This window comes from Macrobrachium rosenbergii, chromosome 51 (genome assembly GCF_040412425.1).
Source record: "Macrobrachium rosenbergii isolate ZJJX-2024 chromosome 51, ASM4041242v1, whole genome shotgun sequence".
Classification (NCBI taxonomy): domain Eukaryota; kingdom Metazoa; phylum Arthropoda; class Malacostraca; order Decapoda; family Palaemonidae; genus Macrobrachium; species Macrobrachium rosenbergii.
Window position 1 is genome coordinate 49,216,298 of NC_089791.1, and position 24,651 is coordinate 49,240,948.

General features: G+C 35.6%; 1 protein-coding gene across 7 annotated transcripts in view; it reads right to left on the reverse strand.

Moving 5' to 3' along the window:
- Positions 1-330: 330 nt before the first annotated feature.
- Positions 331-24,651, reverse strand: part of LOC136833386 (DNA (cytosine-5)-methyltransferase 3A-like) — a 332,296-nt gene continuing 307,975 nt past the window's right edge. For 4 of the 7 annotated variants that reach the window (XM_067095454.1, XM_067095455.1, XM_067095456.1 and 1 more), the window contains one exon: positions 8,997-10,160. In XM_067095454.1, the coding sequence (XP_066951555.1) occupies positions 9,147-10,160 (1,014 nt within the window). In that variant the 3' untranslated portion in view covers positions 8,997-9,146. Of the gene's footprint in view, positions 2,801-8,996; positions 10,161-24,651 lie in introns of those variants that run through there. The other 3 variants (XR_010851452.1, XM_067095457.1, XM_067095458.1) reach the window with 2 other exon arrangements.

The window sequence follows — 24,651 nt, forward strand, 5'->3', positions numbered from 1 at the left end:
ATGACAATTCATAGAAAATTTCACTCTCGTAAGTAAGGACAACTGTTATCTCTCTCTCTCTCTTGTAGTTAGCGCAACCTACATATTACTGTTTCTCTGTATGTCTTTAACTGTACAGTAGATAATTTTAAATTTATCTAATTTTACCTGTACCGTCTACAAACTGTAAATGCACTGTTGTAAAACATAGACATAGAACATTTCAGAACAAAGAGAAAGAGACAGAATAAAGAAGTTTTTAAAAACAAGGTCAAGACGACTCCTAAAAATAGATCGGTGAATGGGGGAGAAAAATAGGGTGTGTTCACACTCTCCTATATTCGTTAACCATTTATTTTTTTTTTAAGGGTAATAGTAAAGCTAACTTTTTAAATGAAATTATAATAACTTTTAATTTAATTTTAAAAGTTAGTTTAATACTGATTTTCCATCTTTTGATATCTAATGTAAGAATAACTTTCTCTCTCTCTCTCTGTTATTCTGTGTCTCCGTTAATTCATAAATAATTTAACTTGATATTTCAAGTAAGGTCAATCTCTCTCTCTCTCTCATGTGTTATTCTCTGTCTCTGTAATAATTGATAAATAATTTCACTCTCTTAAGTAAGGATATTTCAAGTAAGGTCAATCTCTCTCTCGTGTGTTATTCTCTGTCTCTGTAATAATTGATAAATAATTTCACTCTCTCTCTCTCTCATAGTTAGCGCTCACACATATTTACAACTTATTAGTTCTCTGTACGTCTTTACCTGTATAGTAGCATTTAAATCGATCTAATTTTACCTGTACCATCTACAAAGTGTAAATGTGCTAGTGTGGTAAATACGTTCTAAAACACAGAGACATCATAACTGAGAGTTGTATTAGTCAAAATAAAATACACTGTTTGTTCACGAAAAAGCATTTCAGAACAAAGAGAAAGAGACGTAGAATGAAGTTAATAAAAAGAGGCTGAGAAAACTTCTAAAAACAGATCGGTCATAAGGGGAGAGAGACAGAAATTCTCTTCCAACTCTCTATTTTATTTTTATGTCAACCATTTATTTCTTTTTTTTAAGGGTAATGTATTAAGCTAACTTTTAAATGAAATTACAGTAACTTTAATTTCATTTAAAAGTTAACTTTATAATTTGGGAGCATGATTAGGGTCATATTTAGTGTTTAAACTTTACAATTAATAAGCATTTATTAGCATTTTTAGAGACCGTGGCTAAACTTATGTGGGCTCTCCACCTGCGCTGAGGGGCTCCTGGAATCCCAACTCCCATAAGTTCGGGGTATGACTGTATACTGTTACACTGGGTGAGGCTTGCTGAACACATACGGTAGATTGCTGCAAGCTCATTTAATACCACAGGACAGAAGATGAATAAATGGAGCTAATCCAATGAATAAATCATTTAATAGCACAGGTCAGAAACATGAATGAAAGGAGCTAATCTGGTGAATAAAAACACTGAAACTGAAAAATGAAGATGATTTATAGCACAGGACAGAAACATGAATGAAAGGAGCTAATCCGGTGAATAAAAACACTGAAACTGAAAAATGAAGAAGTCAAAAAGGTATATCAACAAAAGGTGTAGGTAAATATAGCATTTAAAAAGCAGAGTAGAACAATGACTTGCAATGGATACATAAGGCCTACTCCATACAGCAGAAGCATGGGCACTGATAAAGAAAATGTTAGAAGGTGTGTTAAGATTCATGGCCAGGCCATAGAGAGATCACATTACAAATGAAGAACTGGTGAAGACATTTGGTACCTGGAGGGTAGAAAAAGCTGAGATGGTTTAGATATGTGTTGAGAGGGAGTGAGGAGATTAGAAAAGCAGTAGGTATAGAAGTAGCTGGACAAAGGACTGTGGGAAGACCGAGGAAATCATGGAGACCCGGAATAAATGGGAGTTTGGGCAGAAAGGGCACATAACACTGGATAGAACTCAGGAGTCTACCCACATACAGTGAAAAGCTGATGTAAAAATGTTTATGATGATGATAATGTCTGGCATTTTATAAGACAGATTCCTTACACAAGAGCATACCCTTCCATCACAAACTGAACTGCACGTGTGTAGCGGCTTGAAGTTAACTTATATGGTTATGCATCTTGGGTAGTGTGTAATGGCAAACATAACTTTACAGTTTGAGGTACTGTATGTATGTACATAAGAATGTATTATCCTGTTCAGATGCATACATATAAAAATAATTATTCTAGATCAGTTTCACCAGCCAGACAAGAGCAAGAGCTTTATTCCAGATTTATGAAGTTCTGGGTTTCAAGCAGAACCTTGTAAATTACACAATGAAACCAAAGAAGAATAACTCCTCATATTCATGCAATGAACCCAAACATGAGGAATTCTGACTACCACATAACGATATTGAAGATATCTAAATTTTTCTCTTCTCTTATATGATTAGTATTTTATGCAGCAAGGTACAGAAAGATATCAATGGACAGAAAAATAAAACAGTTTAAAGGAAGAAACTCTCTATGATATGGTAATGAGAATTATTATATTGAACACAAATTTGGTTATAGGCTCTTTATGAGGGAGTTATAGTATCAATACATCTATGCACTCTAAAAACACTTATAGACTCTCTTGATAGTTTTAGTTCATAATGTTACCTGAGTTTTACCTTTGGCTTACAAGCCCTTTAAAAGACTTAATTCCAAAGCTGAAGAGACTGTTTTGGTCTCATGTCCAAATCTTCAGTAAAAGATGTGCCTGCAACCACTTCACTGGTCTGTTGGATCTATATTATTTTCTATTTACAGCTTTTCCTCTTTTCTGAAACCAATAAATTAAATAAAGGTCAATTTCAGTAATAGTTATATAAAACATGCAACCTTTTAATTAACTGCTTTTATGTACCCTCATTTTATTCCAAAACCATTCATGGCTTGGGTTTATTATTAAAAAACCTGTGCATCAACCACTTTATTTTCTGTTACTGTCACTATATAGTAAACATCTTTCATTTCTTTTCTGTATCATAGTCAACTGCATACAACTAGATTCCTAATTAAGGAATTGATAGAAAATTAAATGGATCCTTAAATTTTTCCTAAAAATGATTGTCATGCAAATCTTACCCTGAATACAATGATCTGAAGAGATCAAATTGCTGTACTCTGACCTTACCTCTGAAAGGGTGTACTAAAAGTCTAGTTGTAATTAGTAATCTTTATAGAGAAAGAAAGCAATAATGTGTAAAAATTCTCAAAGATACAAGTACAGCACCTCACTAAATAAGTGTACCTGTACAAAAGTGGTGTGACAGGACAAGAATGTCGGACATAAACTTAACTTTTTGATCTTATACATAAAGTCTGTACTTACAAAAAGTGATACAATGTTGTACTTATAATAAAAAAAAACTATTTCTGTACATTTCAGCTAATACTCACAATATGTCAAATCCTGTAAAATGTATAAACTACCAAAGAGATTGAAAAAGGATGTTATTCTACTGATGTTTAACTATGTATTTTGTGGATTTTCCACAAGACATAAAATCAATTAGAAAACATACACACATCAAAAGGTTATACCGTCAACGTGTCTTACAAACCAATCAAGCATCCAATAACAAATAGTGCAAGTTCAATAAAATATGTTCAGGCAATTTCTAATTTTATTAATAGGGATCTTTAAATGAAATCTAATGAGTTGTTATTTTAATATCACTACCAGCTGGAAATACTTCAACTGCTGGATGAATCAGTAGATTGTTTTCACAATTACCACACTTCCTGGCAGCAAAGATGCTCTGACTTTAAACGTGCTCCAATTTTCACTAGCAAAATCATAGAAAATAAAATAACACCAAATAAAGATGGAATAAAGAATTAAAAGCCACAAAATATATATATTACACATAAGAAGCACAAATTTTAATCCACAAAACTTGAAAATATTTTGCACATCATTTGTAAAGGTACCATACAAACAAATTTGATTATGATATCCTTGCTAAAGTATAGTAAGATTTGCTGGTATACTCTTTTAACATACTGAATTTTACTTTTGTCGGCTTATAATATTCCCTGAAAGTCAGGGTCATTTGAGGAGCATGAATATAACAGTAACACAAATGAACAACAATCAAGTTCCTATTTGTCCATTACCTGTCGATACTGTAATAAATCTCTGTAAATACAGTATAGTGTATATATTTTGTTTTTATATTATTTATTACTATTTTAACTAGAGTATAATTTATGCACTTCCTTCAGAGGTCAAGTATGGGATATAGATTATTGTCTAGCACAGATAATCTTCCTCTGAGATTAGGATATAGGCCTCTGAAAAACTTAATGCCTCTAGGATGGACAGTAAATTTCTGAGACTTATTTGGGGAAAAATCTTCTTCAACGCCGAGAAATATAGTAAATAGTTTCCTGTCTACAGTTCTAAAATTTTGTTGCAACAAGTTTTTCAAGCTACAATATGCTGTATTCTTTTCTTTCCATACAAAATATCTATATAATATGTAATTACTTCTCTTATACTACACCTCACTGTAAGGAAATTAAATAGTACTGGAGTAAAGTTCTTAGGTTGCATTTGCTGACCTGCATGCTGTGAAATTACAATAACTTTTAGATCTACACATAACAATCAAGCTAAGTTATTACTCAATGTATTCTTTCTTAAATGTTCAGGCTATGGAATGTAGCATTTTTATATTCCTTCATTACTCAATATATTCTTTCTTAAATGTTCAGGCTATGGAATGTAGCATTTTTATGTTCCTTTTGCATCAGTCTTCAAATACGTTTTCAGCTTCACATGGAGCTATTCACAAAATATGGTTAACACCAACAATTCAAGTAAAAAAAATAAAGGAAATGCAATAATTCTTTCACATATACAGCAGAACACTGACAAACAAACATGTTATTTCACAAAATCTGGAATGTCTATTGACCTCTATGTATTATACACGCAAGCATAGATTTATATAAATTAGTACAAAGAATTTTACGGGGATTGATTCGTACTCTGAAAAAGGTAGGTAGATAGGTGTGGTAGTCAGCTACTAGAAAATAAACTGTGAATATTTTACATAAATCTGAAACAAAGAGAAGTGGAACAGATGTGGTATCCAACCGAGGTTGTCTGAACCTATGATATCTGAGGTGATAAGAAACATTTGGTCAGTAAAGCAGTATACAAGGAAGCAACAAGACAAACATTTTATTGGAGGACCATGGACATCATGAAGAAAAGTAATAGATGAAGACTTGAACCTAATGAGCAGTCAAGCAAAAAGTCCATATAACAGACAAGAGTTGAGACCTTATCACACAGCTGGTTCCATAAAGGGAAAACCTGATGTAAAAACACTTATGATTAAGATGAGGTATTATACATTGCCACTAACGTGTATTAACTTCCAAACACATTAGTTACAAAATTCAAATTAATTCTCTTATAACCTATTGTTTTTAAGACTAGTTTTAAATTTAAAAATAAAATTAGTGAAACCAACAAGCTAATGCTTAAAGAGACAAAGCAAAAATAAAACAAAAAGACTATTTCTTATAAGATACTGAATTCTATCTAAATCATACATATAAATTACTTGCGAACTGTAACTTAATCAGACCTATAAACTGAGCACCCCAAGATGCTAGAAAGGTAAAATAACTGTTTAATCTATTTATTATAGTTTTCTATAACAGCCACAAAATTCTTTGTCATCACTTATACTTCCAAGTACTAAAGTTAATTTTTGTAACTGGGTGCCTTACTGTACAACACACATCATAATGTCACAACACAAAGCTCTCTTGCTTCCTTCAAGATTAATAATAAAAAAAAAATCCAACTTCAACTCCCAGTAAGACATGTCTGGTTATTCATATGCATATCAAGAAGGTAAATAATTTAAACATTTAACATTATATCATTAGGGTACATTTTATCATTAAAATAAAATGAGAATATTATGAAAATTATTGCACAAACTCTGAGAGTTCTAGCCATGACTATAATAATTTACTTTTTCCCTGTAACAAGCAAAGATAAAGGAATTGGACAGCTATGTGGGAAGAGATTAAGGAGCGGAGGAAAAGTTAAAGGAAGAAAGTAATGCAGCTGGAAGCTGAATGGACCCTGCAAGGAACTTTTAGTTCTGCCTACAGGACATTTATTAGTGACTTCCAGTGACATTTACTCAGTTGTAATAATCATTACCACACAGTAAATTATGCCATGAGGCTTATCTAACTAATGAATTACATCACTTCTGAAGCCTGAATATGTGGAAAAATGCTCATCAGTATCATGATATATATTTACTTCAAGCCATGATTATGTGTGTGCATTTAACATGGAGCACATTCATGATGGCACAAGTCAGTATCTTTGTCTGTAGGACCAAACCAAGGCAGACTAGTTAGTTGGCTCCCACCTGGCATTTAAGGAAGGGTCATTTGCATTATATTTTAGTTTTTATTATTATTATTGAAAGTGGTCAAACTTGATAAGACTGCATGTGAAGGGGAGGCGTAAATGTTATTAAAAAGCTCTTTCACTCATAAACTTATCATGTCTTGGTCTTAATGCATACTCAATGCTTTTGATGTCTTTACTTCCCCTTTCACTTTCATGTAACTTTACTGTTGAAGGGTTTAATCCCATTTTCATTTTCATGTAACTTGAGCGTACTGTTGAATCACTTTAATAAACGTGATACTGTTGTATTCTAACTCTTGCCCATTCTTCTCTTTCAAAACATTGCTTAGCACAGTACTGTCGCTTACAAAAAAACTTAATAATGATAAACAAACCAATATAAGACCAATACTAAATATACTGTGCATACAGACAGTGTTTAAATTAGCATTAAAACCTCCCTTAAACTCAAGAACATTAACTTCCACCATAATGCCATGAAAATATAAATGCTGATGTTTTGTAAAATTATTAATATGCAATATCAGACACAAATTCACAAAAGTTATAATGGGAGTTCTCTACTGAAAAGTCCTTTTAAGATTTCCATATTAACTACAGTGGCTATCTTTAGATGCAACAGTCTCAATCACAATTATTACTATTGTTACAAAAAATAAAATCATAATTACAGCAATATTTTGCATAAGATATAATTCCAGGGAATATCCAGTGAACACTATTCCCCTGATGATAAAACAAATCTGATGAAAGCAGCTCTTATGACAATCAACTATATGGATACAGCAAGCTTTACAAATGACGCCAAATTTTCTAGCATTATTTGATATGCTGTCTAAGTATAGAAGAAATAATATCTATCAAATATCTAAAATCAACTAGCACAGACTCACCTATGCAGGGCAAATAATGGAGTAGGTGCATGCTATAAGGCAGATTAACCAATAGTCTTAGTTCCAATAAAGTTACTCCTCCTCTTCCACTGACTTTACACTCAACTCCATTCTAAATTCCTGTCAATACCTTTTTTGTGAAGAGCTTTGTAGCCTATACCATAGTGGGAGTCAGAGATTCTCTTGCCTAAGATGGCAAACCAAACAGTGCCAGACAAGAGAAGAGAGCGGCTGAATGTTATGCGTTTTATATACTTCATGGTCTGTTCATGGTATACTGAAATCAACTTAAAATACTAGTTTGTAGTTTTGAATGTAATGTTTTAAAATGAAAAGATGACACTTTCAGACATTAAGATCTTGAGTCCTATATGTCATCAAATGTCCTCAAAACAAAAGTCTGTTATGTTTACATTTGTTCCACTGGAGAACAAACAAAATATATCTGCAACACAACGCTATCATAAAACTATAAATTCTTTACACATGAAATGAAATTGAAAATATATCATCTATATATACATATCCATATATAACATTCTTGCTTAATTTGTACTAAAAATAACTTTTGAAATAGTGGTTTATATTTCTGAAGTTACTTTTAAAATAAGTGTTAACATTTTCAAACTTAATGATCTAATGTCCTGTATTACACCAAACTTTGTCCCTCTAAAGAATACAAACCTGTTACATTTAAATTAGATCAACTGGAAACCACACAAAATTTAAAAATCTGCAACACTCATCAAAACTTTACATTTTATTGACATGAAATTAAACTGAGAAAAAATCATCTATTAAAGTATACCCATTCATAATACACTTGCTTAATTTCCCGCTGGGTAAAAAAGCCATTCCAAATTGAGAAAACTACTAGTGGTGTCCCAACACATAAAATCTAATCAATCTAATTTGTAGGGTCATGAGGATGGACTCCACATACATTACATTTGTCTGTATGGTTATAAAACCTTACAATATTTTGTATTATATCCTTCTCAACTAAAAAAATCTTAGCAAGACGAGAAAGACTTTGCAAAAGCATTTTGTTGCAAAAGCATTTTGTTACCCAATGGCACTAAATTTAACAAAAGCAATATTTCAAAAATATTGCTTTACAAAAGCAATATCAAATCCATAATGGCTAGGCAATCAGCAAAAATCAAATGCAAATTAAATATGAAAAGAAATAAAATGCTAAACCTTTTTATCATGATAATAATAGACATAAAAGATATAAAAATACCCCCAGGGGATACAGATCATAATTAGGGTATGATAAGCAACAAATCTCTTGTTGAATTATGCTGACTTGGCCCAGTTACCTTACTCAACAATAATAATGTCAAAACTAACACATAATATTCTTTATAGGTCAGCATTTCAATTCAAAAGACAACTTCAGATTTGATAGGCATATACTGTAATTTTTGATATTTAGAAAATTTTAAATGCCAGGATCTTTGTTACTTAAGAGTCTTTGTTACTTGTTATAAAGCTAGACCTCTGAAGTGCCTGCTACGTTGAGGTGCTACTCTACTTTTTTATTACAATAGAAGATTAAGCATGTGTATAACATACTGGGACTGATCTGTAAAGTACTGTGTATGGACAATACTGACTAAGACAATATATTTTGTAGGAAACCCTGCATTTAATTAACCTTAAAATGTATTAATTGGACTTTCATAAAAACAATGAATTGCAACATATACCATAAAGTAAAACACATCTCATGAGTTCTGTACAAATAAATCTTAACAAGACATTCCCTGTCAACAACCATAATTATTAATACAAGAGCAGAAAATAAAAACTCAAAGGCTATTATCACTCAAGGGATCACTAGCATTATATTCAGATAATTCTGTCTCAGATGAATTACTTTCAAAATTTTCAAGTGCAATAAACATTCCAAGGCTGCAATCAGAAATACTATCTGTAATACTTACTTCTGAAGGAAAATTATAATCCTCTACAATAATACTCTCCACATTACAAGATGTTTTAGTTTTAGGGTTGTTACAGTTTTCAAAAGAGCTGTCAAGGATGTCTTTTCTATGGTTTACTAAAAGATTGGGAGACTTTTCTGCTGAGGAAGCACCTACTTCAAGATCATCAGTGTCAATGTTTGATAAGAATCCACTAGGACTCCCCACTGAGTCAAATTCATTATCATTATCAAGAAAACACTGAGACTCCTCCCTCAACAGAACAGAGCTGAACCCAGAAAAACTTCCACTATCACCAGGAGTTTCCTTGAATCCTGGTAACCCTTCGCATGATGAAGAAAACATACTATCTACAGAGGGAATGTCATTGTACCTTTGTTTGTCTTGGTTAAAAACACTCTGTCTGTTGCAATCGGAGTACAAAAACTGTCTCTGGCTTAATCTAACATTATTTCTAGTCAGTCTGAAATTTCTACTCTTTAAATCATTTTTATCATTCTTCCTCCTGATAGTCAACCTTTCTGGTACACTTTCACTGTCTAGATCACTGCTTGTCCCATTAAATGCCCTAATTCTATGATGGCTTGAATGGTTTTCACTTTTACTGTCTGCTTTATCCCCAATGCCAGTCTTTAACATTTCTCTGGAACAAACCTGGTCATTTCCAATAGCTTCATGCTCAAAATTATTACTACTCACCTCATTATGAGAAGAATCTTCTTCTTCTTTCCTTTTCTCTTGGCAAACTGGGAAATATTTAGTTAAAGGTTTTAAAATATATTCTACTACCCCTACACTCCACGATCTACCGAGGAGAGCCTGCCTCTCCCTAAGATTCAGATTTCCAACATCTGTATAGTGAGCCGGGAAGCCAAAGATCTGAAAGCAGAAATAAATTTAAATTTAATTATCAATTCAAAACAAAATCAAAGTACTGTAGTAATAAATTTAAATTATATTATCAATTATTCAATCTAGACTATAAGTAACCATATGGTATCTCTCTTCTCATTTGAGAATGATCAAATGAAAATACTGCCCTATTTCAAATATGAGAGAATCTAAACCTTGCAAATGAGTCACAACTCAAAATATAATAATAAAATGGCAACATAATTTTCTAGGTAAAAATACAAAGCAATAAAATTCATAATACTGAATTCATCATCAACACTTTCATGTTGTGTTCTCCTTAACATGCAATCATTTCTTCCACTATCGTGTGTACTTTCTGAATTCCAATCTGGTCTTCTTCTAGATCTTTCATTTAAGATTTTCAGGGGCCATCCAACTGGTTGATATCCTGCTCCCTTCAAATCTATGCCTCTTCTTTGGTTATCTTCCTTCTTGTGTGATTTCTTACTATGTCAGTCGTGTATACTGTATCTGTTTCCTACATTCCATGAATCTTCAATGAATGTGGAAATGCTTTCAAGAGACAATAATTACCCAAAGGCTAGTCCACACATTGAAAATATAAACTTTCACAATAAAATTTATTATTTAGATACTTATTTACTGTTAACACCTGTTCTCCACCAGGTGTGTTTTGAACGTTTTAGCTCGTCAGAATTCTCCTTATCAGCTCACTTAGTTGTGGGGAGCCTGGGTGGGGTCTACTTTAACAGTAGGTAAGTATCCAAATAATAACGTTAAAGTTAGTTGATTCCCGCACTGAGAAGAGGATGGTGGGTGGTGCAACTAGGCAAAATCTACTTAGCCAATTGAGCTAAAGGTTTCTTGCGTGATCTGGAATCCCTTCTGGATCTTACTGCTACCAGAAGTTTGATTCCATTCAGAGTGCAAGGCTCTCATACGTGTGCAGCAAAGAGCAGCCTTGCAGAGAAAACTGCTTCAATTCAGCCAGAATGAAACAGAAGCAGTGTGAGAGGGACCCCTGTGCCTGGGTCCAAAAGCCCTATAAAACGACAGTCACTAAAAATAAACACCTGTATGATATAAAGGTATGCTTCTATACATGTTTCATGCTCCCCATAATATTAAAACTGGGGATTTAAAACAAGGAACCTAAAGGATTGCTTTCTTTGGTTCAGGAAAAGACTACCCGCTACTAGTAGCAGACGAAGGGCTGTTTTCAAACATGAATCTGCACTTCTACTAAGCTGCATTAATCCCATCCTCAAGCAACAAATTGTCATAACACTAAATGAAGTTGCAACAGCTCTCACCTTATGAATGTTTACCTTCAATAAAGGTAACAGGTATGGAGCTAGTTCTTATGCACTAGCCTAATCAAACATATCACAGAGAACCTCATGTTCTTTGACAAAGACAGTCTTGGTTTCTAAAACCACAAAACAAAAGTTTAACTTTGCTTCTTCCATGCTTAACCTTTGACAGAGACATTATAGGTTTTCTAAAACCAAAAAACAAAAAGTTAACTTTGCCTCCTCCAGGCTTAACCACTGACAAAGACAGCTAGGTTTTCTAAAACCACAAAACAAAAGGTACCTGCCTCTGCCAGTCTTAAGATGTAAGTTTTAATTACCCCAGCAGGACAAGGAAGTGTTTCCTCTTCTTCCCCACCAAAGATGTTAATTTCGAATTCTTACAGTTCTCTGAAAAATTTAGCCTTAGCATCAATCTCAGCTCTAAAGCAAAAAGATAAACTAGCATTCCCTTTACAATAGCCTTAAGGAGAGTTTGCAATAAATTTACTCTTTTAATTGCCGATAGTTAAAAAGGTTTCATAGTAAATAATTCAATGGAACTGATTATAGGAATGATCGGCGATTTTCAGCGCTTATTGGTATGTATCGGCGACGATAAGTGGAAATCAGAGATTTTCTGCGCCGAAATTTGCCATTTTTGTTGCTAGACAAGTGCCGTAAAACTGGATCGCCAATAACCGAGCCTGCTGATCACCAGGGACTGCCTGTATACTGTAGACAGTTTTTAAAAAAATAATGTGTCTGTAGCAAGTTTTACTTATTTTGATATTATGTCAACTCAGTCGATTGTTTAACCAATCTTGGATAGTTCCAGAACCCACAAAGAAATGCAAATAGTCTAAAAATTTATAACTGCTTAAAAAATGCAGATACCCTGTACCCAGTAAACTAAAACACTTATAACTGTCTATTTTAAAAATTCACTGCCTAGTTTAGTAGTTCAAACAAAAACGTACCTTAAAATTATCATACTAAAACAATTTAATATCAATTCAAACAAAAATACACTTGAACCATCATGGATACCAAAATACCCTGTCACCTTGCAGATTAGTACCCTGAATACAAATTGATGTTTTTATGTACAAAGGCGGTGACCATATCCAAAGGCAAAATGATCTTTCTGAGCTTATGATGCTCTTCAAATATATTTATCAAAAATTATTTCCCGGGTTACAACAAATGTTCCGGGTTTACGACCCGACAACGACTGAAGAAATATGGCTCAAAAAAGGGCAGAATGGTAAAAATTTGGAGGTTTTTTGATGAAAAACTAAATAAAAATGCAGTTTACGTCATTTACAGGCTTTCTAATGATTTTCATCGATATTTTAGGTTTCGACGATTTTTGGTTTACAGCGCAGCTTCAGAGCGGAACGGGGACTGCTCATAACATTGATTTATTAATTTTAAAATGTTGATATTAATGTAAACATGGCAAAATATCTATAAAATGTTTAATACAAAATAATTAAATCTTTAATACACATCAAATACTGTAACTCTCTTACAGAATGTTTGACAACTACTGTAATCAAGTTACCACTGTATACATAAGCATAGCCGTTTTCTCTCATAGTATTGAAGTCGTCCCGTTTTCTTTTATACATTGGTAAAAACAATTAAAATTATTACTAATTCTCTTTTTTTTCATAGAGTAACACTGTTTATTCACTAGTTGCTGTATTTTTTCATACTGTGTTCTTGACTGAATATAGATTTTTATGATGAAAATAATCTACAGTGCACTTACACTGTAGTAATGTTATCTACAAAATCTGCAAATTAGTGAAAGTTTCCCCACAGAAAAGTGAATTATGTGTTCCACAAAAATCCATGACAAAGTGAAGAGCAAAAAGTGAAGTGCAAAAAAGCAGGGAAGCATTGTACAGTATTAATATAGACAGTTATAAGCATTTTTTAGAGGGGATGTCAAATATTCACGGATTTCAATTATTCGCTGTTGGTTGTGGTCCCTATCCCCTGTAAATACCAGGGGCTGACTGGATTTCAGTTATTCACCGGTGGGTGTGGTCCCTATCCCCTGTGAATATCAGGGGTTGACTGTAATGTGTTAGCTTAAAGACATTTTGGTAAACGTTAATCTTCACTACGTATGCGACTTCTGCCGTCATCAGCACCTAGTATGAGGTTGTTAGCACTGATAGGACTAAACTTTTAAATGAGTCTTTTATCAGCGGGGTTCTTTTTCATTTTTGCAAAATCCAGAACACCATAATTTGATTTTTCATACCCTTCCCAGTAAAGAGAAACATTAGAGATCCAAGTCTTCTAGCTCAGCTGGAGCCAGGACAATATTCGGCATAAGACCCCTATGAGGCAAGAAGAATCTGCTTCTGTCGAGTTGAAGGGAAGGACCATGATTAGAGACTTGCACCAAAATGAACTTCTTACTCCTTTGAAAAGGACATCTGGCTGAGAAAACTCCTCCCTAAAGCAAGCAGTTCTTGTTTGCCCAACAAAACTTTCTGTCAGGAGTGTTAAGAGTTTTGTGTGCTTGTGGGAAAGAGTTGTGTTTATCATGCCCTGAGATCATTGTGCAGATGAATCCATCAAGATCACAGGAAAAGAAAATTGGGTTGTCCAGAGGAAGAAGACCTTCTTCCACTGCAACTACTTTTGTTTTCTCCTGGAAATAACAGTAGAATTATTATTAAACCATCCTCAACTGTCAGATTGCATGTTGAGCCAACTCTTTTCTGGGGCCATGAGAAGTAGTATTTTGAAAACATTAAATGTTTTTGTGAAACAAAACTTTCATCAATTTTCCCTTCTGAAATTGGATATCCCCAGCAGCAACCTGAGGGCTTACATGGGAAGAGGAGGAGAAAGGACTCCTGTTCTGCCCTGCTACCAAGAAATACTCTGCAACAGGAGAGGCTGTGGAGACCAACAAGGTCTTTAAACCAGGAGGTTCTATAGCAGTTTCGATCTGGAAGGAGGAGCAAAGAAAAGGGCTTGTAAAATAACTGAAGAGAGCGAAATTCATTTAACATACTAAAGGACCTATTTTTAATAATGTGTTCATTCAGATTCCAATTATTTTTTTAATAATTGTCAAATTAAAAGTTTAGACCTATACATCATAATTAACATAAAATTCTTTATTTTATCTTTGTGATTTTTCAAACTCAATTTGATACATTTTTATGGTCATTAATCTTTTATCATTATGCAAATTATAACCATTTTGATAATCATGAGATATCTAAGCAGACCAGGACTAGTAATTTTGAAAATGAAAACCCAGTGTCCTTCAATGGTAACTAAGGCATATAACTGGGCTATATGTTAACCAACGAAAGTGGATTAACAAATTACTATCATTTCCATCTTCCTAGATTAACAACAACTTTTCAAATGACAATTTAAACAGTCAAACGATACTTAAACAGTCAAAAGGAAGAAATAAAATAAACAGATTCTCTAAGTCACCTACTAGAAGTGGATGCTAATGTCATTCTTTACTCTGCATAAAAAAAAAAATTATACTCTACGTATCAAAAAATAGCCAAGGGATTAGCTAACAAAAGACACGAAATTTAATATTCTAAATCAATTGCCTCTTCATATAAGCAGTTAATTCTTCTTGACAAATAAAAAACAACCAAATTCTTTATCACTGTCTGAAATGTCTATTAAACAAATGAATGAACTCAAGATCACCTCTTTGGATGTATCGATCCTTTGGTTTCTGTCACCTGGGTATTAGCTATAAAACACACCTGCCCTTTGCAACTTCAATAACATAACAAACTTTGGTAGTCTAAATGACAAATACAAATAACTCTCTCTATTTCTAAAACAGGTAAAAGATCACACTCAAACAAACGAACAATTCATTTCTAGATAATTTTAAGTGCTACTAAAACTAATTTCGGTCCCTAAACTACAAGAAAATCATTTCGAGCTAAGTTCTTCTTGTCAGCAAGTGCCAGACATATGATATCAGCTTCAACTATGCTCAAAGAAACCATTAAAACAACACTGAAGATCACGAGACAATATCATCTATTAACCTCTTAATTAGCATTCACCTTTCTAAATGAAACAAACTTGTTCAAGTCCAAAATTTTTACAACACTGATCAAAGATATCTGAATCACCATCTTATAAGGGGTTCTAATCTCCTGAAGGAAGGAAACCTTTACTTAAAACCAATTACTAAAATTAGACTTTACCAAACCTCAGTTTCTTAAATGGGGGCACAATCTAATTCCCAAGAGCTTTGGTTTTTATTAGTATAGCTTTCTGACAGGCAAGTTTACTTGTGAACTGGATTATTGGCATCAAGCAGGCTAGCCGGTTTTAAAAGAATCCTCTGATGTTGGCCTTGTTAGGCTGAAACACTAGACAGATAGAATGACTGAATTAGCAATGGTTAACAGTCATGCAAAAAGCCTCCATTAGCCAGGCCATTCTTTCCTGCACCCAAATTACTAAAGCCTTATACTAGTCACTTCCCTCTTGGCTTTGAACCCAATTTTCCAAGACACATCGTACTGGCAACTGACTGTTCATTCTCAAACAAAGAACCAAGAACATTTATCAACTCAACAGGAATGTGTCGGCGCCTCTCATCCTGTGCCTAAACCAGACTGGAGAGCTAATCTCCATTATTTTTGGGAGTGCATTATTTTCTGCAGAATCCCACCTTGACACACATCACTAGCTGTGAGCTTCTGCCTCTGCCACTAAGTCCTTGAAAGTTTCTTTGCCTATTTGAATCTTGTGATGCAGTATAATTAAGCTCCTCTCAGCTTGTGAAGAAAATCATTGCTTAGGGACTGCACAGAATCAGTTTCTTCTTTGCAACATTAAGAACTGGGTTGAATAAAGCCTTGATAATTTTCCTCTCCACCCCCTCAAGACAAATATGCAAATTGGTTTCTGATCCCAGTGGCCGGGAGGAGCAAAACCTGAAAACGAACTGCCTTTCCAGACTTTTGGACCTGCAGGACCTCTGAAGAACCTCCCCTTGCTAATTACTCCAGGTGCTCAAACCTAACCAATACAAAAAGCCTTTGAATCTGACAGAGCATTGTTTTGTAACTATCTGAGCTTTTTCTAGCAGTGGCAGGAAGAACTGCACTTGCATTCAGTTCTTTCTTCTTGCCCTGCGCCTGAACCAAGGCAGTAGGTCTCTCCAACATCGGTTCGGGAATAAGACTAAAATTCTCGAGCATTTATGTGTGACAATTGACAAAGTCGAAAAAACCCTACCAGTCTAGTACAAAACTCTAGACTGGTGATGAGCACAAACTGAAGTCTGAGCCCAACTCCCCCAAACGCACTAGGCCCTGGTATCAATGGACAATTACAAAAATAAAAAAGAGTTAAGCGAGAAATCCCACTGCCTCCCCAATAACCAGGGCAGCCCCTTAAAAGTCCTGTATAAAGGGACTTAACTTTTTGGGAGGACCTACATGATCACAGTCAAGTTTTGATACTTGAAAGATAACTGTTTCTCCTGTTTTCTTCTCAATCTCTTCTCCGAACATTTCTTGCAAGGATGGTGGCAAAAAAACACAGGAACATGAATAAGTTGTTCAGGAACTGCAACAGGAGCAGCCCAAAACAGGAACACCAGGAGAAGCAACGGGAGCGACTATAGGGCAGCCATGCAGGAGGCACAACAGGAGCAGCCTGGCACAGCATACAGGAATGCCAGGGAACAGCGGTTGGTCCCCCTTGTCAGGGAACAGTGTTTACACCGACATGGGGATCTTAGGTCATTACCGTCACCGTGGTCATTGTCAAAGTATCCACTGTATGAGGGCAGCCTTCCTGCCACAGGGGAACTTCAGGTGCACCTTACGATGCTTGCTGTCAATCTCAGGAACTTGAAAGGAGACTTAGTAAAATGAAAGACCCTCTTGCTCCAAGGGGACTTGCCTACAAAATGAGAGGAGGCCCCTGAGAAGAGGTCATCCGAACTGTGAAAATATCCCTTAGCTTGACAAGCGAAAAAAGAGGACAATAGGAGAGATCTCTCCCAAAGTAATTGGAATGTCAGGCAACCCCCTCTCGATAAAGTTCTCTGGGGCAAAGATCACCCACTGAAGGCAGTGAAGAGCAACACTCACAAGCAGGTGTAGCATTATTAGCTCCCGTAAAGGAGCATGCAACTTCATAATGATAGGAGAGCGAAAATTTACATCCCTTCCCACCGACCCCAAGAAACACACGCTGGGGAAAGACGGCCTACCACAAGGCTATCAAACCATGGGTTTATATATTAAATACATCAAACACAATATATGCACAAAAACACAAAAGATCCCACCGGGAAAGAAGAGCTGAATGACAATCAGGCAGAGAGCTCCAAAATGCTGGGGCCTGCACAGCATGATTTGTTGAAAGCAAATTGGAATGATTACATCTGGGTAGGCAGGACTCCGCCTACTGCAATTGCAATCACCTTGTTCAAAAGTTTAAAGCAACTGTTTCCAGCAAAACTGTAGGTAATGGCAATGCAGGACCAATGGTTTTATAACTGTGTAGGAACAAATAAATGTGCACATGATAGTAGCAAACAGCCATGAAATAATACCAACAAATGCCTCTACACAATATTAGCTCGGTAATTCTGGCAAGCAAAGCAATCAAAGCTGGTGGAGAACAAAGTAGTGACTGTAAGCAGTCATCCAGGAAGCCATTGTCTTTTGTTTGAATAGGCACTCGCAACAGCATTACCTGAGATATAAGCTAACTGTTAGTGTTACGGACAAGATTCATCCAAATAAATTAAGCATCACTGTACAGTACTATGTTTTGTAAGACTGTGACAACAACTAATAAAGTTATGATCGTGTTTCATGTTTGGGAATAAAAGAAAAGTGATGTTCTGAAGGACTTTTCAATATAAAAGTTATTGTAATTCATTATCATAAATACAGTAAACTGGCCAATAATTATGGGTGATGCATAACACCGCCCCTCCCGCTGAGCTAAAATCAGTGAATACTGAAACCTTAAAAAGCTTAGAACTGCCAATTTGCAAACCGCTTTTAGCCACAAACTATCAACTGTCAAGTCTGGTATAAACTCACCTGACGTTAGCCCCCCTCAAGCCCTCAAATGCCCTGGCGGGTGGTCTTTGTGAATCTTACAGTTTAGGAGGGAAACTGATATTGGTCCTGGGATATTACTGTTTTCCTAAAATCAGTTAAGGTATATTTCATGTACTGCAGTATGGTTCTGCAATTAATAGAACCAGCACTCTTCCATAGTTTTGAAGCTAGATAAGAAAAGACACTTTGGCCAACGAGAATGTTTTGTTGAAATACAGACTCACAGGCTTTTAACTTTCATCCCTAAGGTCTGTGTTCGTACTGAAGACCAATACTCCGCCCACATTCGGTTTCCATGGTCTTTTGAGTAATGTATCGGAGTTAGTTATCAGTCAACCAATCAATCTTGTTCTTACCTTTCACTTGTTGGGGAAGACCAAATAAGGATTTTAATCAGCTTAGCTTCTAGTGTTAGTTTTCCTGTACTGTCTGCCCTGTCTAGCGGAACCAATCATTTGTTTAACTCATCAGGTCGTCAAGTTCACCCCTAACTTTCTATCTACAGTAAGGTCCTCATTACATGGTGGTCACCTTGGAAAGTACTCCCCCTTTACAAGGTCTGTTTCTGTGCCCAGTTTTCTCCTTACAGGCTTTTTTAGACAGGACCTTAATTTGTCAGATCCTTCTGTTTTAAAAAAAAAATTTCACTGTTGTTTCGTGTTCTGCTATTAGGGCAGAAAGTATTTTCTTAATACAAGCCTATTCAGGTTCAATCCCTAAGCTCATGATCTTAGAATGACCACTTACATTATTTTCATTACATGAATTTAGGAGGACCTTACTACAATGTTCAAGGTAGAATTCTCCTAGTTTTCAACGCTCTCTGTTTTAAGTCTTTATTAGCATAAGAATGATGTTTATTTCTCTGTTATTATTTTCACAGTTGCTAGACTTCTGAATCGATCCAGAAAAAGGATTTTGTAAAGGAAAATCTATTTGAATCAGGGGCCCATGTAAGTGACCTGTTTTTCATTCTCTCCCTCCCAGATAAATATCATCAAGTGGGGTATATGCTAACATGGAATGCGACTAGTGTTGCCATTGTGTACAGTCCGGAGAATTTGCATGGGACTGTGTCGCACCTCTCGACTGGGACTTTGACATTGGGAATCTTTATCGGCAGGGTCCCGTGATTTTGACAAAGTGACACCTGACTTTACCATTTACCAAAGGGATTTCTTGAAAAAGCTCTGGGGTAGTAATTCAGCTTTACATTTAGCTTTTCAACTGGATATCTAGATGAACGGAATTACCTAGAAATAAGTGCTGAATGGATTATTTCAACCCACTGACACGGGCCCACTGGTCCAGAAATAGATTTTTCCCTTTGTCAAAATCATTCTACAGCTCAAACACAAAAACAAAAAATACTCTAAAAATGCTTATACCTGAAATTTTAATAGTTTTATCACAAAAAGTGCATTTAGTCATGAAAATGATGAAAATACAGTTCGGGCTGAATATTTCTTACACTGGAAAAATACCCCAATGGGCTCAATACTTCACAAATAATTTGTATATACAGTGAACCCCTGTATTCACGGGGATACATCCCACAGCTCCTTCAAATAGGTCAACTGTACTGCTTAAAACCCTCTAAAAAACTTAGAACTGCCCATTTTGATAGCTTAAACAAAGAAAAACCCTGTAAAAATGCTTATACCCAGTATTTTAATAGTTTTATCACAAAAAGTGCATTTATTCACAAAAATTATATGAAAAATACAGTAATCAGTGAATATTTCTCAGTGAAATGCCATGAATGGGCGAATTTTCCCACTAAAAATGGCTAGATATGTTCCACAGAGAAACCTGCGAATGCGTGAGTCCCACAACCCTCAAAGAACGCTAATGCGGGGGTTTACTGTAAAAGTTCCATGAGAAATCCATGACTCTCTGAGAATGTGAATACAGGGGCTTACTGTATATCACACTAACTCATATGCATCACAGGGCCAAGTTCTGAGGAGAGGAGTCAGAAAATCCTCAACAGCTACAAAACTACAATGAATTTTAATGAAATACTGCATAGATATAATTATAATTGCCATACAATTCATAGAATTTTTCAGAATTTTTCTGATTTCTCAAATTTTAATTCTGGAAAGAAGTCTTCAAAAAATGTTAACTAAACTAAGTCACTCAATACAGAGTTAAATAGCCAACATAAAAATGCCAAAACTATATAAAAAACATTGGAGAAATGCCTGAAGACACAAGGATAGCATTCTCTAAAATACTGGCAACAAAACAGTTTACCTTGTATTTTCTTCATTTATTTACAGTATATTTTATCTATTATTATCTTCTTTTTTTTCTAATAACTGATCTCTTCTTTCTGTATTTCTGAAGTTACAGAAAATTCTGTAACTTCTTACAAATGAACACCAAATTCTTTGATACCTTAAATTTCAAGTCAATGGCCACTGCAGGCTTGTTCCATATGAATGGGGGTTTATCTTCTGAACAATAATAATAATAATTACAGAAAGACTCTGCTAAGCTACCATCTTGAATGGTGAAAAAATAAAAACCTGACCAAAATAATGGATGGATGCTAATTTGAAAATAATTACCACTAGTCTTCACTAATAATACTGGGAAAAATTACAAGATGAATGAATAAGTGATTCAAATAAAGTATGTATGGTATCTATGAATTACAAGTTCCCGGTTTACATCACGGGTTCTGTTCTTCTCCAACGTAACCCGAAAATCGTCAGAAACGGAAAATCGCAGCTGAAATCGTCAAAAATCATAAGAAAACCTTACTTTTAATGCTCTGGGTGCTCTGGCAAACGACGTAAACTGCATTATTATTGAGTTTTAATAAAAACCTTCAAATTATGATTATTCTGCCGTTTTGGGGCCAAATTTCTTCCGTACGGATCGGCGAAAGACGCATCGTAACCACTGAACATCGTCGTAAGCCGAAATAATTTCTTGATGAATATATTTGAAAAAGCGTGCCGTAACCTCGGGCGTCGGCGGAACCGTCGATAACCTTAGACTGCCTGTACTTGGAAAAACAAGGGCGGGAAGTCAGAAAGTTACTAACCATGCTCTGTAAATAATTCGTTCCAGAAGAAATTAATAGAGATTCGATTGTCAATTCTGAGTTAATTTCTCCCATAAGAAATAACTGAAAATGGATTAATCAATTCCTGACCACCAGTCATTACGCCAACCTTTTTTTTATACAAAACATTACACAAATTACGATTAAATAAGTTCAGAGTTGAATAACTTACCATATCAAAGCACTTTTTTACATTTTTAAACCCACACTGTATCAAAAAAAAAATTGGCCTATGACCAATGCGGCCGTATTACCCGATGATAGACCGAGCGCCATAGGCTAGGCTAGGTAGCCTATAGGCACTACCAGAATGTACTGTAATCGGGTACACAAAAACTGTTGTTAATAATGATAACATTGAAAAAAGCCTGATTATCACATTAAATTAATAATACAGTATTTATAAAGCCCAATTACTGTATGTCTGTTATCATAAAATTAAGAAAAATTTCCTAAATTACATCGGAACTCGGCAGCTTGTGGCAGATGTAAACAAACCAGAGCGCCACCCTGGTGGTGTATCGCGGTACTAATTATTACATAAACATTCAGTATTTATGGTAAATATCATACAGAGTCTACTGGAATAGTGTACAAAATCACTGTAAAACATCTTTCAGTAAATATTATGATTCCCAACATATTGGGACCCATGATTGGATGAAAATTTAGTGCAAGCCAAAAAATGATATATACCTGTACAGGTGTACTTCTCCAAACAACAGCAGCAGCAGCAGCATGTGTGGGCTTTAAATGCTTTAAATAGCATGGAAGAACGCCAAATAAACGGCAACTAGCGGCAACCGAAACTCTTTTTTCTACAAACATCATATGATTCATCGGGTCGGATTCTGGTTTGTTGTTTGAGTTCCGACACAAAATTTACGCAAAATTTCGTGTCGAAATCCGATTATGTCGAGTTCTAGTACGGTCAAGGACCGGGGTTCTACTGTAGTATACTGGTTTTGTGATGAGCAAAACAGATTTGGGAGTGACAGGATGTCTACTAAGGGAAAGGTCCAAAACATGGAGAGAGAGGTATTCATGAGGGTTTAGACTGGATGGGAATTACAACAGAGCATGCAAAAAATAGTTTGGTAATACTCAACAGATGTTCAACCTTGTCAACAACAACAAAAAAATGCTAGTATTCTGAAATTTGCGGTAGCGCTACTTTTTTGTTTTGGCTAAGCGACTAACCCTGCCCATTTTCGGGATATCAGACGAACCAGCTCAGCACAGAGCTTCAATTTGTTTATGCAAAAAATAGTTTGGTAATACTCAACAGATGTTCAACCTTGTCAACAACAACAAAAAAATGCTAGTATTCTGAAATTTGCGGTAGCGCTACTTTTTTGTTTTGGCTAAGCGACTAACCCTGCCCATTTTCGGGATATCAGACGAACCAGCTCAGCACAGAGCTTCAATTTGTTTATGCCCTTATGTCCATGTGAGGGGAGGAGAGCCTCGATGGCTCAGTCGGTTACAGCAGCAGCTTCGGACTTCGTAGAGGTCTGTGGCGCGGGTTCAATCCCGCAAGCCGGCTGATCAGAGAGGCAGACACTTTGCTATCCGTGTAGACATCCCGGGATTATATATGTAATCAACGGATAGGTTTGCTTAAAAGCAAATGGATGTTACAGACTAAATACACACAAAAACAAAGCCACTACAACACCTTCTAAAAACATAACAAACATCTCACACGTCTCGAGCGCTTGCCATGCCAGCGCAATAACTTCGCTGCTGGGAAGAAAGGGCGTTGGGTCTGGTATGATACAAAACATAATGTGCCGGGTCTAGCGATGTCAGGCAGGGTAGCCGATGGACCACAGGTCTACCCCTAAAGCCAAAATCAAAAGTCCTTTAAAAAGAAGGCATCGTGCTTACCCCATACAAAAATGGGAATAAAAGCACGTTAAAAGAAAAAGAAAGAAAGTCCATGTGAGGGGAGGAAGCAGGGATCTTATCATGTAATTGTTAAGTATATATAAAACTTTATTTTATTATAAAAATGTCATTTTTGTATAAGCAACTTACCGAATAATTACATAGCTGAATCCCACATTGATGTAGGTGGGATGTATGGACATATCTACTCTAACACAATAATAATTGTAATGAAATGAGAATAGAAAAATTGGCTAGCACTGGTAAAATGCTTGCTGGTTCCTTACCTGGTGAGAGAGCTGCTGCAAGAAAATACTGCCTCTGGTTGGCACTCATCTCAACCTGCAGTGGAGCTGCGGTATAGCCGTGTAGCACCTGCAACTTCAGTGGGATTCTTTGCAGCAAAGGACATTTCCGATTGCTAGCAAAGAATTAATATGTTGCCCCTTCCCAGGGCTCAGTACCATACACAAAACAACCAGAGTAAACAATGAAGTCACCTAAACCATAAAATTAAAAATCACTACCCATCCGTTAAAAACAAACTGGTGGGCACTCCATGTACACAGTACCCCCAGGCTCCCCTACGACTCCACACCATCATTTCAAGGCAAAGAGAAAAAAGGACAGCAGAGATACTTCCTACATTCCCTCTCCCAACCACATGCCAGTGACTGAAAATGGACCCAAGGTACTGCAATTTTCATATATTGTTTCAACTTTGTGCAAGTAATGAGATGCAAAAATTTATTTGCACTTCCAGTATGTTGTCTGAATAATTTAAGAAAGAAACAAATATGTGTGAAAGCCAAGGACGTGGCCACCACCCTCACTTCATGTGCTTTCAATCTAACTGAGGGTAAGACATCCTCTTTATTCTGAGAGTGAGCCTCTGAGATTAGGTCTCTTAGAAAAAATGCCAGGGCATTTTTTGAGAGAGGAAGTGAGGGATTCTTAACTGAACACCACAGGTTGCTCGATGGACCACAAATTTTCTCAGTTCTATGTCAATAGTACCTCACTGCCCTTACAGGGCAGAGTCCTCTCTTCCTCTTCAGGACTTAAGATATCAATTAGATTTTATAGAAAAGGAACAAGGCCAGGGATTGGAAGGG